General features: G+C 41.3%; 1 protein-coding gene across 4 annotated transcripts in view; it reads right to left on the bottom strand.

The window, feature by feature from the left end:
* Positions 1–17,616, bottom strand: part of CC2D2A (coiled-coil and C2 domain containing 2A) — a 220,186-nt gene that overhangs the window by 86,330 nt on the left and 116,240 nt on the right. For all 4 annotated transcript variants that reach the window (XM_054029653.1, XM_054029652.1, XM_054029654.1 and 1 more), the window contains 4 exons: positions 7,245–7,333; positions 5,061–5,162; positions 1,280–1,381; positions 70–258 (listed from right to left, as the gene is read on the bottom strand). In XM_054029653.1, the coding sequence (XP_053885628.1) occupies positions 70–258; positions 1,280–1,381; positions 5,061–5,162; positions 7,245–7,333 (482 nt within the window). The remainder of the gene's footprint in view (positions 1–69; positions 259–1,279; positions 1,382–5,060; positions 5,163–7,244; positions 7,334–17,616) is intronic.

Raw genomic sequence — 17,616 nt, 5'->3', positions numbered from 1 at the left:
AATAGATAAGCAAAAGTTAGCATAAAAAGTCTGAATAAAAATATGAAAAAGTGTGTCTATGATTTGTACCATTTCATCCTCTGTTTGTTCTTGCTGATGGCTTACTATAGATTCCTGTTCTTCCCCTTCCTCTTCCTCCTGATTTGATTCACTCTTTTTTTTGCTCTTAGTTTCATCCTTTATATTGTCTGGTTCAGAACCAAAATTGAAAGTAAAAAAATTATATGCTTCTTCAGCAGAAGGGAAATCAGTCTGGACCTAAGGAGAGAAGGTATCATTTATTTAAGATCATGTTTACAATTTTTTTAATACAAGTAAAACAGCTAAAACTATCCTTTCATCCTAACAGCAATAATGTTTATGAATCATTTAAAAATATATCACACAAACACCAAAACATTGAAATCAAGCATCTGTTAAACAGTTTATATATCAAACTCTTTTCCACTAATATCTCTACTACTTAATAAAACATTTATTGTAAGATTTTTAAATATCAACTGCTTCAGTTTTTACTTGCTCATCTTTTAAATACAAACATACTTGGGAAATGATCAGAGACTAGGATTATGCCGTGAGAGATATTTTGCACACAGAAATCACAGGCAGGAACAATGCCCTCTGAGGGAGTTTAGAGGAGCACAATGAGAAGTGACTTCTACATCTCCCATGCTGAAGGCCCCAGACTCTGCCAGACAGTACTGAAGGGGTAGGGTGGAAAGACATTGACCAGTCCTGCCTCATGTAGCACAGCTGGCAGTGATATGATGCCACCTGTGCCTGAACTCAAGAAGCACAAGTTGTGGGACTCTCCTGCTCCTCCTGCACACAGAGTCAAAATCTGTCCCTAATAGGCAGAACTAATCTTTAAAATGTATACCCAGTGACCCAATTAACAGCAGTATTTACACACATGTAATATGTAGGAGTATTGTTGTGGCTGTCAATCAATGAGAGAAATGTCTAACAAGAAGTGAGAGCTCCTATGGGCCCCGGTCCCTGGGCCTACATTGTTCTGATTTCACAATTCATGTTTTCTTTTATCAGAGATTTTTGTGGCTATTTTTAATATTTGTTGGCAGAGTTGCTATGGGTATTTATGAAGATGATCATATTTTAATTGTTTATTACGTTCCTAAGCACCCTGACAACGGGGAGGGCAGTTTTCAAATTAAGATCCCAATCCTGCCAGCTGCTCCACCCAGTGAAAATCCTGCAGCCATACCAAGCCCCACTGAGATAAGTAAAGGTTACTGTAATTAAGGAAAATGATTCTTACATGTGACTTTTGCTTGAGTTTTTTGACAGAATCACAAAACTTGACTCTAGAAGACATCTGGGATTCATCCTCTTGCATGTGTCTTGACCCACCTTCATCAGACTGCATAAAATTTTTTTTTAAAGTTATCATACAAGTTATTTACAGACACATCAAAATGAAGGTGGTGAGTAATTGAGTATACAGATTTACTGTTGCATGTTCCCAGTGTAATTTTATTCTGATCAAATATTTATTAGAAAGTGGGTGCATTTGCTAGTTACAGTTAACTCTTTTCTCTTCTAAAGCAAAACAAAACTAATTAAACCATTTAATGAAATTTGTCTGATCCTGATTATGAAAGGAGGGACAGAAACAACATTTTTTGAAACCGGAAGTGGATACTACATTCACCTACCAGCACGACCTACTGTTATTCCTATATATGATGTACACTGGAATTATTGCATCCACCGATTATCCTCATTTCACTAAGTTTCCATGATGTCTATCATATCAATATCCTCATTTAATGCCAGGCTCTCTAGTTCATCCATCTTAGTGTCTAAATTTCTAACATTTGTCAATATAGTAACTTAATGTTGTAGTTATGTTCCTGAAAAGTGCGACTTTAAGCGAAACGATGTTAAGCGAATCCAATTTCCCCATAAGAATTAATGTAAATAGGGGGGGTTAGGTTCCAGGGAAATTGTTTTTACCAGACAAAAGACTATATTATATATATATAATATATATATATACACACACACACACACACACACACACACACACACACACACAGAGTACAAGTTTTAAAACAAACAATTTAATACTGGTACACAGCGATGATGATTGTGAAATTTGATTGAGGTGGTGAAGTCAGAGGGTAGGATATTTCGCAGGGAATGCCTTACTGCTAAATGATGAACTAGCAATCAGCAGAGCCCTCAAGGGTTAACCCATTGTTGTTAATGTAGCCTCACACTCTACAAGGCAGCACGAATGGAGGGAGGGGAGACAGCATAGCAGAACGAGACAGAGACACATACACTGTGTGTGTGTGAGAGAGAGATGCACAAGGCCCCTTTAAGTATGCTGACCCCACTCTAAGTACACTAACTTTTTAAGTAGATCAGCAAGTTGAGACAGAAGCTGCTGCCAGGAAGCTCCCTCCGTCCTGAGCCCTGTCGTGTCCATCCCCCCTCTCCCTGCTCTATGGAGATGGGGTAAGCGGGGGGCAGGAGCAGGGGGAGGGGGACACCCTGACATTAGCCCCCCCCCTTCTCCCTTGCACAGCAAGCAGGAGGCTCCGGGGAGCAGCTCCAAGGCAGAGGGCAGGAGCAGCACGTGGCAGTGGGGGGAGGGACAGCTGAACTGCTGGCAATTGCTAGCCTGCTGGGCAGCTGCCGCACAGGGAACTTAGGGGAACGGGAAGCTTATGGGGGGGAGCCAGTCCACCCTGGCTCCAAGCCCCCACCGGCTAGCTCCAACGGGCTGCTCTTCCTGCAAGCAGTGGACAAAGCAGGCAGCTGCCAAATGATGTTATAAGGGAGCATTGCGCAACTTTAAACTAGCATGTTTTCTAATTGATCTGCAACGTAACAACGAAACACCGTTAACCGGGACGACTTTAAGTGAAGAGTTACTGTATTCAGTTGTTTGCCTTTATGTGTTACATTTAAATGGAACTCTCATGTTCAACTGTCCCCATTTGCTCCTACTTGTACTTTACCAACTTCCTATTCTCTTTACTAACATATAAATTTCCCCCTTTAATAAATTCATCCCTAAGAGATGTCTCCATCTGAACCTTGTACTCCTTTGCATCCATAAACTTTTCCCCAGCCTTTAGTTTAAAAATTCCTTTACAACCTTTTTCATTTTACAAGCCAGCTGTCTGTTTCCCTTTTGGTTTAGGTGGAGCCTATCCTTCCTGTATAAGCTCTTCCTTTCCCAAAAGGTTCCCTAGTTCCTAATAGCTCAAAACCCTCCTCCCTACATTGTCTTATCCACACATTGAGACCCTGCGATTCTGCCTGGTTTCCTGGCCCAGCAGGTGGAACTAGAAGCATATCAGACAATGCTACCATGGAGAGGTCCTGGACTTTAATCTCTTACCTAGCAGCCTAAATTTGGCCTGCAGGATCACTCTCCTACCTTTGCCTACATCATTGGTACCTACATATGCCACACCCACTGGCTCCTCCCCAGCACTGCATATCCGTCTGTCTTGTGAGATCCACAGCCATTGCAGCAGGCAATTTATTATGAAGTTCTCCCAATCATTACAATCCCAACTATCTATGTTTCTTATAATCTAATCCCCCATTATTATTACCTTCTTCTTCCTAGTTACTTGGATTCCCTCCCCAGAAGGGGTATCCTCACTGTGAGAGGATACAATGACACCATCTGCAAGGAGGGTCCCAACTATGGGTTTGTTTCCCACCACTCCAGCTTGATTTTCCTCTTCCCCAAGACTTTCATCTTCCCTTATAGCATGGAGGCATGTCAGACTCAAGGGTGAGACCTATCTATGGTGTCCGTGAAACTCTTCTCTGTGTACCTCTGTCTCCCTTAGTTCCTCCAGTTCTCCCACTCTGGTCTCAAGAGCCAATACTGTGTCTTTAAGGGCCGTGAGTTGCTTGCACCGTATGCACACCTGCCCAAAAGACAGGTAATCGTATATGCTGCACTCAGTGCAATAAACTAGATCGCCCCCACTCTGATGCTGGACTACTGCCTGCATTACTTTTAGTCTTCAGGTTTTTTTTTTTGGTTGGTTGGTATTTTTGTGGGGGAGGTGGGGGTGTTAGTGGTCTAAGTTCAGAGTATATCTGCCTCTCACACGCCTCAAAACTCCCCTGTTTGCTAGTTCCTCCAGTAGTTTAGGACCTGATTTTTAAAATCTCAGTTCTCCCTGACTTAGCCCCACCCACTTGTCAAGTGATTCTAAAGCAGTTAGGGACCAAAGGACAGCAGGCTAGAGCCTCATTATCTAGCCTACCCTAGCATGTCAGTAGGCTCAGCACGTAGCCCCCACAATACACCACATTATAATATTTAATCAAGCAAGAACATGGCAAGCAAGCAACCGAACAGACAAACTCACCTCGAGGATCATGTAGTCTCTCCTCCCTCACCTGGAGAACTGCCTCCCAAAACTCCCAATTGCTGCTCTTGCTTGCTAGCTAGCTCCCCTGGTGGCTTTGGAATGGACTTTTTAAACCCTGTTCTCCCTTAGTGAGCCCTGCCCCCTTATCAACCTAAAGGGGTTAGGAATCAAAGGATGCAAAATACTAACAAAGAAATACATCTAAAAAGTGAGAGTTCTTTAGCTGTTATAGCTTTGTACCTTTATATAAAGCTATAGCTTTATCTGTGTAACCTCTAACAGAAATAAAATATAAAAGCACACTATTTACAGATAAAATACTCTTTTTGGTTCAAGTATAGCAATTATGTATCTTAAAACATGGTAAATAACAGGAGCACAGAGCTTGGAAAGGCTAATCTCTAGGTAACAGAAGCCTCACTTGAAGTCTATGCTATAATAAGAGGAAATTTAATACTGTATGTATAGCATGTACATGAAATGCATTAATTGGAAAGGCTCCTGTTAACTAGCTAATTCTTGAAAAATCCCAGATATCTGTCTTTCTATCTAGCAGACAATATAAAAAAGAGCAATAAAAATGATCTTACACAATGGCTTTCAAACAACTGACAGTTTTATTACCTTCACTTTCTTGTTAAAATGACAGCATATGGAGCATGCACACATACACATTGTATTTCTCACCTCTTTATCCCATCTGGTTTCTGACTCTCTCTGCCTGAGGCTTTTTAAGTGCCTTGGTCTTGGACTTGGACCTTCTTGCAGTAAAGCACTTTCTGCTTTAGACTAAGAAAAAACAAAAAGAAATTTTGCAATTAATTTTGCAATTAATTGCACTGTTAAACAGTAATAGAACAACATTTATTTAAATATTTTGGGATGTTTTCTACATTTTCATATATATTGATTTCAATTACAACACAGAATACAAAGTGTACAGTGCTCACTTTATATTTATTTTTGATTACAAGTATTAGCACTGTAAAAAAAAACAAAAGAAATAGTATTTTTCAATTCACCTAATACAAGTACTGTAGTGCAATCTCTTTATCATGAAAGTTGAACTTATAAATGTAGAATTATGTACAAAAAAAGACTGCATTCAAAAATAAAACAACGTAAAATTTTAGAGCCTGCAAGTCCACTCAGTCCTACTTCTTGTTCAGCCAATCGCTCAGACAAGCAAGTTTGTTTACATTTTCAGGAGATAATGCTGCCCACTTCTTGCTTACAATGTCACCTGAAAGTGAGAACAGATGTTCTCATGGCACTGTTGTAGCTGGCATCGCAAGATATTTACGTGCCGAAAGAGCTAAAGATTCATATGTTCCTTCATGCTTCAACCACCATTCCAGAGGACATGAGTCCATGCTGATGACGGGTTCTGCTGGATAACAATCCAGAGCAGGGCGGACTGATGCATGTTCATTTTCATCACCTGAGTCAGATGTCACCAGCAGAAGGTTGATTTTCTTTTTTGGTGGTTTGGGTTCTGTAGTTTCCGCATCGGAGTGTTGCTCTTTTAAGATTTCTGAAAGCATGCTCCATACCTCGTCCCTCTCAGATATTGGAAGGCACTTCAGATTCTTAAACCTTGGGTCGAGTGCTGTAGCTATCTTTAGAAATCTCACATTGGTACCTTCTTTGCGTTTTGTCAGATCTGCAGTGCAAGTGTTCTTAAAATGAACAACATGTGCTGGGTCATCATCCGAGACTGCTATAACATGAAATATATGGCAGAATGCGGATAAAACAGCAGGGAATATACAATTCTGCCCCAAGGAGTTCAGTCACAAATTTAATTAACACATTTTTTTCACAAGCATCATCAGCATGGAAGCATGTCCTCTGGAATGGTGGCCGAAGCATGAAGGTGCATACGAATGTTTAGTATATCTGGCATGTAAATATCTTGCAATGCCAGCTATAAAAGTGCCATGTAAATGCCTGTTCTCACTTTCTGGTGAAATTGTAAATAAGAAGAGGGCATTATCTCCTGTAAATGTAAACAAATTTGTTTGTCTTAGCGATTGGCTGAACAAAAAGTAGGACTGAGTGGACTTATAGGCTCTGACGTTTTACATTGTTTTGTTTTTGAGTGAAGTTATGTAATAAAATCTACATTTGTAAATTGCAGTTTCATGACAAAGAGATTACATTACAGTACTTGTATGAAAATACTATTTCTTTGTTTATCATTTTTACAGTGTAAATATTTGAAATAAAAATAATATACACTTTGATTTCAATTACAACACAGAATACAATATATATGAAAATGTAGAAAAACATGCAAAATATTTAATACATTTCAGTTGGTATTCTATTGTTTAACAGTGCGATTAAAACCACAATTTTTTTCATAGCAATTAATTTTTTTAATCGCGATTTATTTTTGCGAGTTAACTGCGATTAATCAACAGCCCTACTTACTCCATGTAATATTAATGAAAGATTCTTTTTACTGCATAATCATCTTAAATTATTATAAAAAGCCAGATTCTGCTTCCCTTTATTACACTGTACAGTAATTTTACTCCACAAGTAGCCTCAATGATTTCAACAAGACCCCAGCATGGAAAGTAGTACTTACTCAACATAAAAGTGGCAGGATCTGACTCTCAGTTAAAACGGCAAGGTTTTACCAAACATTACATATTACAAACAAGAATCAAATTAACTTGTTTAGAAAATAACATCAAAACCAGCTACTGGGAACTAATCTGTACAGATATAAAATATTATATTAACAAGTTACAAAGGCAAATTTAATTCATTAAATTATATGCAGCACAAAACAAGGAAGATTGATTACATTTTCATAAATCCTATCAAATACAATACAATCCTTTATAAATGCATTCTCACCCTTGCAGCTTTTAATTTTTCTCTCATCCGTTCCCTAATGGAAAATTCTGCAAAGCTTGTTCTTGAGGTAGAAGGGACAGGAGGCAAGCCTAAAACAGGAAAATCACGAGAAATCTAGAATTTTGGTGACAGAATCTTAAATCATATAAAAGACTTGCTATTCAAAATATTTTCAGGATGTGGAAATTTTCAGTTTCCAACAGAAGGACCTCTGACTGAGAAAATATTAAAATATAAACATACTTGATTTTGAGAATGAAAAATAAGTCTTAGTTTCCATGTTTCAAACCTTATAGGCTAGCAGTTGAACTCCTTTAGCCCAGCTAGATTTGCCTTCCAAAATTAAATTAAAATACAGTTGATGAGATCTGACCCATCCAGAGTACAATATATCAATATATATTTCTTTCCATTAAATAACAGTTAATTATCTGATGTGCGCTATATTCTGGTGTTCTGAGCTTGCCATTTCTAATATTATATGGTATTATATATAATCAATCGTGATTAAAGGAATACCCCCCATGACAATTCCAAAATAAACATTAAAATAAGACACCCATTGTCTATGTACTAGTCTTTGTTCCAAGGTATAATATATGGCCCCAAAATGAAGTAAAACCTTATTTTTTTATGTAACACTATCAAAAAAATCTAGTTCCTCACTGTCACAGGGTAGCTGGCTTTTTGAAGGGGTCAGGGGCTCAGCCCACCTCTGACAGACTTCATAAAGGGGATTAGGCAATTCAGGTTCACCCGGGACTAATTATCTCACTGGGGCAGTTAATTAGGCAGTGAAGCACCTGGGCATGATAAAAGGCAGCTACTCACAGTAGAGGCTAGAGAACAGAAACTTCCGGTGAGAGGAACCGTCCCCAGAATGAGAGAGATCCTAAAGTGATGGGGCTCACCAACAAAGGAAACTAAGGAAGAATGCTCCTAAGTGGGAGAGGCTCCAAAAGGGAAGAGCTAGGAGTGCCAAGTCACAGTAGAACCTGTCCCTGGTGGAAGGATTTCACCAGACAGCTAGAGAAGCCCCAGATAAGAGGAATTATATTCTGTCCTAAGGAAGGATCATTGCAGTATGACATAGGCCAGAGGTGGGGCACCTTTATTCTATCAGGGGCCACTGACCCACAGAAAAAATCAGTTGCAGGCCACACAGCCCCACAGCAGGGGCGTAGAGGCTTGGGGATTCCCCTAGGCTTTGGGGTGGGGCCAGAAATGAGGGGTTCAGGATGTGGGAGGGGGCTCCATAGTGGGGCAGGGGATTGGGGTGTGGGAGGTGGTGAGGGTTCCGACTGGGGGTGCAGGCTCGGGGGTGGGGCTGGGGATGAGTGGGTTGGGATGCTGAAGGAGGCTCCAGATTGGAGCCAAGGGGTTTAGAGTGCAGGAGCGGGCTCAGAGCTGGGGCAGGGGGTTGGGATGCAGGAGAAGGTGCGGGCTCTGGGAGTTTGGGTGTGGGAGGAGGCTCAGGGTTAGGGCTGGGATGCGGGTGGGGCTGCGGGGTCTGGGAGGGAGTTAGGGTGTGGGAGGGGATTCCGACCTGGGACAGGGAGTTCAAGGTGCAGGCTCTGGCTGGGCGACGCTTACCTCAGGCAGTTCTAGGTCGGCCGCACAGGGGGGCTAAGGCAGACTCCCTGCCTGCCCTGGCTCCGTGCTGCTCCCAGAAGCGGTCGCCATGTCCAACCCCAAGGCGGAGGGGCCAGGGGGCTCTGTGCAGCACATGCTGCCCACAGGCACCGCCCCCGCAGCTCCCATTGGCCACGGTTCACAGCCAATGGGAGCTGCAGAGCCAGCACTGGGGGTGTGGGCAGCGCGTGGAACTTCCCTGATTGCCCCTGCTCCTAGGGGCCACAGGGACATGCCGGTCGCTTCCAGGAGCTGACTGGACTTTTAACAGCCTGGCAACCTGAGCTTACTTCCCGCAGTGGGCCGGATCCTGACCACAGGCTGTAAGTTAACCACTGTTGACATAGGCCATAGCACTTCCATGCATAAACACATGAAAAACTGTTTCAGGATAGGGACCTAAAAATTCAGAATATATTTCAAGTTCAGGTCTGGTCAGAACAGTGACTAGGAGAAAATGCCATCTTTTTACTCGACAGATCTGATTCCTTTGTGTACTTAGTCATGTTTGCTTTAGTGGCAAATTAGTTTCTATCACAGTATTTTTAACTCTTAGCATTATAGAGCCTGTATTATTATGAGAGGAAGATAGATTCTACTCTGACTCATGCATCACCAAAAGAATAGTTAACTAAATTCTAATTTTCAAGGACATATTCTGCACTCAATTAGACTTGTGCAGTCCCATTGAAATCAATGGAGTTTCAGAGGTGAAAATGAGGGCACAGCTTGATCTAGAGCATCTTTAGTACTGGTGATGCATAAGTCATTGAACCAGAAAGAACACAGTTTGACTTTTAGATTGCAAGATGAGTTTACATGGCTAGAAGTTAGAAAAACACAGTTTACTTTTAAAGTGAGCAAATTTTCTCTGAAAGCAACAGAAACAATAAATAAGTAACCACATACATGTGTAATTGGCATAAATGGCATGAAGCAGTGCTTCCTTAGCAAAAGTCTCAAAGAGAGATACCAGAAAGGAAAGCAAAGTCAACGGGGCACATGGGAATATGAATTTCAAATTATCCAATGATGGTAAAATCATCTTTAAAATTATTACGTTTACTTTTCCATTAGAGAAATTCTGTGATTTGCAAGAGTTTGATCATTAATCAAAAGGGCGCCTAAAGTGAAGTTCTAAAAACAATTATCTTTCATATAGATGTAAAGTCTATGAATACTACAGGTCCCAGAAAAAATGCTGAATTCTGATTGGAGTGAAAGGCTGTTCAGTAAGAGATAATTTCTGGGACATATTCAATGGGGCCAGGATTTCACCCTTAGTCCTCCAGGAAGCACCTCCATTTTAAAGTTCTGGGGAGCTCCACAGGGTGCTACTCCATATTAAAGATAAGGGTGTCTAATCTTTTTGGTTTTACACAAACCGTCATATGGAAAGGGTAGTTCCTCTACTTAGTGGGGAAGGAGAGCTAATAACTGATGACATCAAGAAAGCTGAAGTACTTAATGACTGTTTTGCTTCAGTCTTCACTAAAAAGGTTAATGATGACCAGATACTCAACACAATTAACATTAACAACCAGGGGGAAGATATGCAATCCAAAATAGGGAAAGAATATCTTAAATAATATTTAGGTAAGTTAGATGTTTTCAAGTCAGCAGGGACCGATGAAATTCATGCTAGGGTACTTAAGGAACTAACTGAAGCAATCTCAGAGCGTTAGCAATTATCTTTGACAGGTTTCAGGGTAGCAGCCGTGTTAATCTGAGAATTCCTGGAGGACAGGAAAGGTCCCAGAAGGCTGAATAAGAGCAAGCATAGTACCTATATTTAAAAAGGGGAACAAGGAGAACCCTGTTAATTATTGACCAGTTGGCCTAATTTCAATACCTAGAAAGACACTGGAGCAAATTATTAAGCAATCAATTTGAAAGCACCTGGAGGATAATAGGGTTCTAAGGAATAATCAGCTTGGATTTGTCAAGTCAAGAAGAAATCATGCCACACCAACTTAATTTACTTCTTTTATAGGATTACTGACCTAGTTGATGGGGGGAAGCAGTAGATATGATATACCTTGATTTTAATAAGGCTTTTAACACAGTTCCACATGACATTCTCATAAGCAAACTAAGGAAATATGGTCTAGATGAAATTACTGTAAGGTAGGTGTGACAGAATACATCCCTGTATCCATACCCTAAACACTATTGTAATAATTTTTGTGCAAAATATTCCTTGTAAAGTATCATTTGAAAACTCATAATTTGCTGGTCAGTACTGTCCTCATAAAATATGTGGCAATATTGAAAAGATTTCTCTGTATGATATTAACACATATCCCAAACCCCACAGACCTGCCCAAACTGAGGTTGGCAAACAAGTCTGTCCTAAACAAAGGGACGTGCACTTTGCTTAAGCAGTAAACAGTCATCAAGCAGGAAGGGAAACAAAGAAAGCCCGAACAGGTGAGAAAAAGCCAGTGGGGAACATTGTTCCACACAGACTCTTTGTCTCCTAGTGCCCAGTTGGAAATGTTTTGTAAGAGAGGGTCTGAAACAATAAAAAGGAGGGACAAACACCTCAAGGCTCCCCTCTCTCTCTGCCTATCACATTCACTGCACCTGAAATGACAAAGGAAGCATATGTTGGACACTGGGGGAGGGGGGTCCTGACCTACAGGGTTTGGTCAGTAAGACTGTAGTGAGAAAATTTGCTTGAATCTAACACCATTTAAATTAGGGATTAGTAAACATCGTATCTATTTTTCTTGTAACCATTTCTGACTTTTATGCCTTGTTACTTATACTCACTTAAAAACTCTCATTTTTACTGTTTTATCTAATCCAGTGTGTTCAAGTTGAAGTGTCTGGGTAACTATTTGGGGTTACAAGTTACGTCATATAATTCCCTTAATGGAATAACTGACCCAAGAGATTTGTACTGTCCAGGAGAGGGCTGGGCAGTACAGGACTTATGTTTCTAGGGGAAAATCTGAGACTAGGGGTGTGTTGGGGTCACCCACCCACATAGCCAAGGCTGGTGAGAGCCAGAGTGTAACCCAAGTGTGGCTGGCTGGCTGCAGTTACAGACAGACATTCAGAGTGTGACTTGTATGCTGAAAGGCTGTCTGTGAGTGGTCCAGGTGGGAATTACTTCAGCAGGGCGCTGTAAGGCACCCAAGGTTGCACAGCAGGGTTGACACAGCAGTTCATTGTTTGGATTGTACCTGGTATGTCACAGTGGGTGCACAACTAGTTGAAAGACCACACTCAAAGAGTAAACAATGGTTTGCTGTCAATTTGGGAGGGCGTATCTAGTGGAGTTCTGCAGGGCTCGTCCTGGGTCCAGTATTATTCAATATGCTCATTAATGACTTGAATAATGGAGTAAAGAATATGCTTATAAAATCTGGAGATGACACCAACTGGGAGGGGTTGCAAGCACTTCAGAGGACAGGTTTAAAATTCAAAATGACCTTGACAAACTGGAGACTTGGTCTGAATTCAACAAGATGAAATTCAATAAAGACAAGTGCAAAGCACTTCACTTAGGAAGTAAAAATCAAATGCACTACTACAAAATGGGAAATAACTGTCTAGGTCAGGGGTGGCCAACTGGTGGCTCTGGAGCCGCATGCGGCTCTTCAAAAGAAAATGTGCGGCTCCTGCCAGGAACGAACTCTGGGGAAAAAATGGTGGGTGCTTAGCACCCACCAGCAGCCCTATTAGTCCCCCGCCCCTCCCCCAGCACCTCCTGCATGCCAGCGTGGCCCCCCACATCAGCGTTTGCCCCCCCTCCCTCCTGCCCGCCCGCCACGATCAGCTGTTTTGTGGCATTGTGGCTCTGGGAGAGAGAGGGATGAGTGAGGACGTGGCGCCCAGGCCCCCTCCCTCCCTCCCTCTCCCAGCGCCTCCCACCCACTGTTCTCAGCTATTTTGCGGTGTTGAGGTGGCTTTGGGAGGAAGGGGGGGCTGGGTGTCGCGTCCTTGCTCCTCCCCCTCCTCCCCAGAGCCGCCACAATGCCGCAAAACAGCTGAGAGCAGTGGGCGGGAGGCGCTGGGGGAGGGAGGAGCGAGGACCCGGTGCACAGCCTCCCCCTTCCGTCCCCTTGCCTGCTGCCCATTTCGCACCAAGAGGCTCTGGGAGGGAGGGGGAGGAGCAAAGACACGACTCACTGGGGGTGAGGACGGAATGGGGCGGGAAGAGGTGGGGCGGAGGTGGGGCAGGGGCAGGAAGGGTCAGGGTGGGGACTTGGTGAAAGGGGTGGAGTGGGAGACGGAGCCACGGGCAGAGCCAGGAGTCCAGCAACCCCTGGCCGGAACCTGTCTCCTTGAATAAAGTACATAGTGACTACTAGCTGGTGTGGAAATTTTTAACCAAAATTTTTCTTACACCATCTAACAATGGAAGGCAAGTGCAAATGGAAAAGAAAATACACAGACAAAAATGTACAGGATAAACCTCAATTATCAGTATTTGTCCAGACTGTGTCTGACGACTGTGTTGTAAGGGAAGAACTCCTGGATATCGTACCACTAAAGGTCAGAACTCATGGACAAGATCTAAAGGAAGCATTGATGTTGTTAGTTGCGAAACACCACTTCCCTTTACAGAAGCTCACTGCCATTGCAACAGATGGGGCTCCATCCATTTGGGGATCTGTGAATGGATTAGTAGGGCTTTGTAAGTCTGATGAGAGCTTTCCTGAATTTTGGACATTTCACTGGGATCTAAAAATCTCAAATTTGATCACGTCATGAAACCAGTCTTGCACATTGTGCATTTCATTCGCTCAAATGCACTCAATCACAGACAATTTCAAAATCTAATCAAAGAACTGGATGAAGACGACTTCCCTGCCGATTTGCCATTTCACTGTGCAGTTCGATGGCTCTCGAGAGGTAAAGTTATTTCACATTTTTTCGAGCTCCTGGAACCAGTAAAATTGTTTATGGAGGAGAAGCAAAGAATACACCCTGAGCTTACAGATCCTGGGTGGGTTCTAGACTTGGCATTTCTTGCAGACATGCTGCTGCATTTGGATAAACTAAACGTGGACTTACAAGAACAATTCCAGTTGCTGTCTGAACTAGTGCGAAGTATATTTGCGTTCATGAACAAACTGCAGTTGTTTCACAGACAAAATGCTTAAGCGAGAGCTGACACACTTTCCCTCGAGGTCACAACTTCCAGACAGATCAAAAGAAGATGCAGCAGAACCCCTAAAACAGAGCACAACTAGATATGCGAGCATGATTAAAGATCTTAAGGACAGTTTTGAGGAAAGATTCCAAGATTTGCAGCATAAAAGACCTCAAATCAGATTTCTGATTGACTCTCTTAGTGCTGAAGCCGATTGTCTGAAGCCCCCTTTAGTTACTGACGAAGGAACATCCCAGATGGAAATAATAGAATTTTTGGAAGATAACAGATTGAAATCTGTTCAGAAGACAGAGGGGACCCTTACTTTCTGGTAATCTGTACCAAAGGATAAATACCCCAACATCAGAGGCGCAGCCCTAAAATTAATCTCGATGTTTGCCTCGACCTATCTTTGTGAGTCTGTTTTCTCGACACTCAAACATGTGAAATCCAAGCAGCGATCCGTTTTGACAGACAGCCACTTAAGAGAACTGCTGCGTGTGAGCACAACTGAACACAAACTAAACTTCAAGAGAATTGTTGAAAGCAAAGATTGACAGAAGTCCCACTAAGTAAAACGTTAAGTTGTTGTTATTGTTAACTATACATTATAAATGCATAATAAATATACATTATCAAATTATATAATGATTGTGTGTACATATATATATATACACACACACATATACATATATAATCATTACATAATACTGTGACCCTTTGGCAATGGTAATTGGTAAATTCTGGCTCCTTCTCAGGCTCAGGTTAGCCACCCCTTGTCTAGTACGCTGAAAAGGATCTGGGGGTTATAGTGGACCACAAACTGAATATGAGCCATCAGTGTGTTGAGGCTGCAAAATAGGCCAAAATGATTCTTGGGTGTATTAACAGAAGGGTTGTATGTAAGACATGAGGGGTAATTGTCCTGTTCTACTCAGCAGTGGTGAGGCCCCAGCTGGAGTACTGTGTCCAATTCCAGGAACGACAATTTAGGAAAGATGTGGACAAACTGGGAAGAGTCCAGAGGACAGTAACAAAAATGATAAAAGGTTTTGAAAACCTGACTTATGTGAAAAGCTTAAAAAAACTGAGCATGTTTAGTCTTGAGAAAAGAAGGCTGAGGGGGTACCTGATCACAGTCTTCCAATATGCTACGGGCTGTTATAAAGAGGATGGTGCTCAATTGTTCTCCATGTCCACTGAAGGTAGGACAAAAAATAATGGGCTTAATCTGCAGCACAGGAGATTTAGGTTAGATATTAGGAAAAACTTTCTAACTATAAGGGCAGTTAAGCTCTGGAATACTCTTCCACAGGAGATTATGGTGTCCCGCTCATTCAAAGCTTTAAAAAACAAGTTAGACAAACACCTGTCAGGGATGGTCTAGGTTTACTTAGTCCTGCCACAGAGCAGGGGGCTGGACTTGATGGCTTCTCGAGGTCCTTTTCAGCCCTACATTTCTATGATTCTATGCCTGGCTGCAAATGTGCAATGGGCTAGGTACAGTAAGTTTACTGTGTTATATCCAGGAAAAAGTGTGTCCACGGTTGGTAGCTAAAAGAGTTAGGATCGCTACTCAGAAGATACAGCACTGTATCAATAATGGAAAGAACTTTGATGCAAGGACAGAACATCAGATTCAAATACGAAGATCAAAGGATGATTTCTAGAACAGTGTTTCTAGGTTGGTTGTGATCCCCGGGGGGGAACATGAAAGACACTCAGGGTTGTTGGCAAGGCACTGAAATTATGCTCTAAAGCAAAGAAAATTTCACTCCTTCCACATCCTTACCCTTTAAGGTCATGTATTCTCTGTCAACCTCTCAAAACACACACACACAAATTATTGTTACTACTGATACTCGTCTTACTTTTTTTTTATAGCAAATGGAAGAGGGGGTTGCAAAAACTTTTGACTTCAAATAAGGGGTTGCGAACCTAAAACGAGGGAGAAATACTGATTTAGATTATTAAGCTGCTGGGGAAAAGGAGACTTACTGTTTGTTTTCTGCTTTTCAATCCTTGCTTCCAAAGGGCCTGGGCCTCCCTTCTGAGTAGCTACATTCACAATGAATGGACACACCTCTTTGTGGACCAATTTTATTAGAGGTTCCTTTTTCACATTTGGTGGTATTCCTCTTCCTCCTCTTAGACTGTAAATTCTTCATGCAAAGACTATGTCTTGGTATGAGTTTGTACAGTGCCTACTATGTGGTCCCAATCTTGATTAGGGCCTGTGGCTGCTACTGCATTAAAAGTATTAAATAATATATGTGAAGTAGTTCCACAATGTTACTGAAGGCAGAGTTTGGCTGTCTGAATTAAAAGACGAAGCAGATTCTGTCCAAGGCCTACTATTGTATATTTATATAGATGGGGGAAATGTTTATGCTTTTCATGATAATGACCTATTATGCACAACAGAAATGTTTCTTCATATGGAAACACTGCAGTGTTTCCAGCTGGACTGGATGGTCAAGATTATGTTTTCACCCTATACTATATTTGAGACAGTCCACTTATCTCATTTCACAGGTGCTCAGTTTAATGTAGCGTTCATACCATGTCAAAGAAGAACATAGCATAAAGGTCTGTGGAATTTTATAATAGACAATATTATGTTTATACACCCAATAGTCCAGATTTTTTTAAATATTTTCCTTTTTGTGGTATATTGTTTCCCACCTACTTATGGGTTAGGACTTTAACTACATAATGTTCTCCACATCTTCACAAATCCCCCTCATTTTCATTGCAATTCTTGAGTTTCTCTGATGCTCTTCAGAGACTGTTGGAAGACCTGGCACTGACTGATGTCTGATGTTTTTTTGCTGTTTGAAGAAGCAAGGGTTTTTTTTGTCCTTCCTCCATGTGAATTATTTTCTTTTCCTGCTCTTTAAGAAGTAGCTGAATTATCCCTTATGTCCCATATCTCACAATTCATCTTTTCTACTGGAAAAGTAAACATTTTGTAAAATGATTGGCTGACAAAAGGTGTGGCCTCTTTTGCTGATTTTTTTTTGGAGCGTGTGGCTTTTTTCTTTGAACAGCTGTGAACACTGACATTTCAAGTAAATATTTTTTTCTAGCTATCTCCAATCATACCATTAGTAATATATTCAGGTTTTTTTAGCCAAACATTGCTCTGCTCTGTCCTTTGGAAAAAAAAAAATCTTTCTTTGCCAAGGCCTGAATAAAGGGTGATTTCATATTTATATAAGGAATTAAATTAATAAAAAGGTTGTAAAAATGAAAAGGCCAAAGGATTGGGAGGGGTTTTATCACACAACTTACATAATGTAACAGTGAGATTGATAATAAATCAAGACCCTTATACAAGATTATTGGTGACAGACGATAACTAGATTATGCAATTAAAGCCATATTTAGCTTACATATTAACACCATACTCAAGATGTAAATTACCTTCCAGGATTAAGGTAGGCCCTCCCTTGTCATTTAAACAGAAAAAGGGTGTTGTGATTAAGCCATGCTGCTGCTGATTCTGCTCTCCTTAAAGGACAGTCCAAGGCTTTGTTTGAAGCTTTGTGCTCTTTAAACTAAAGAGTCTACTTACTTGGTATGGAGGAGGGGGCATATTTACCTTTAGAAACATCTAACATAGCATGATTA

This window comes from Malaclemys terrapin, chromosome 5, assembly GCF_027887155.1.
Source record: "Malaclemys terrapin pileata isolate rMalTer1 chromosome 5, rMalTer1.hap1, whole genome shotgun sequence".
In the NCBI taxonomy this organism is placed as follows: Eukaryota; Metazoa; Chordata; order Testudines; family Emydidae; genus Malaclemys; species Malaclemys terrapin.
The sequence above is the reverse complement of the archived record's forward strand: the minus strand, read 5'-3'. Positions and strand labels throughout refer to the sequence as shown.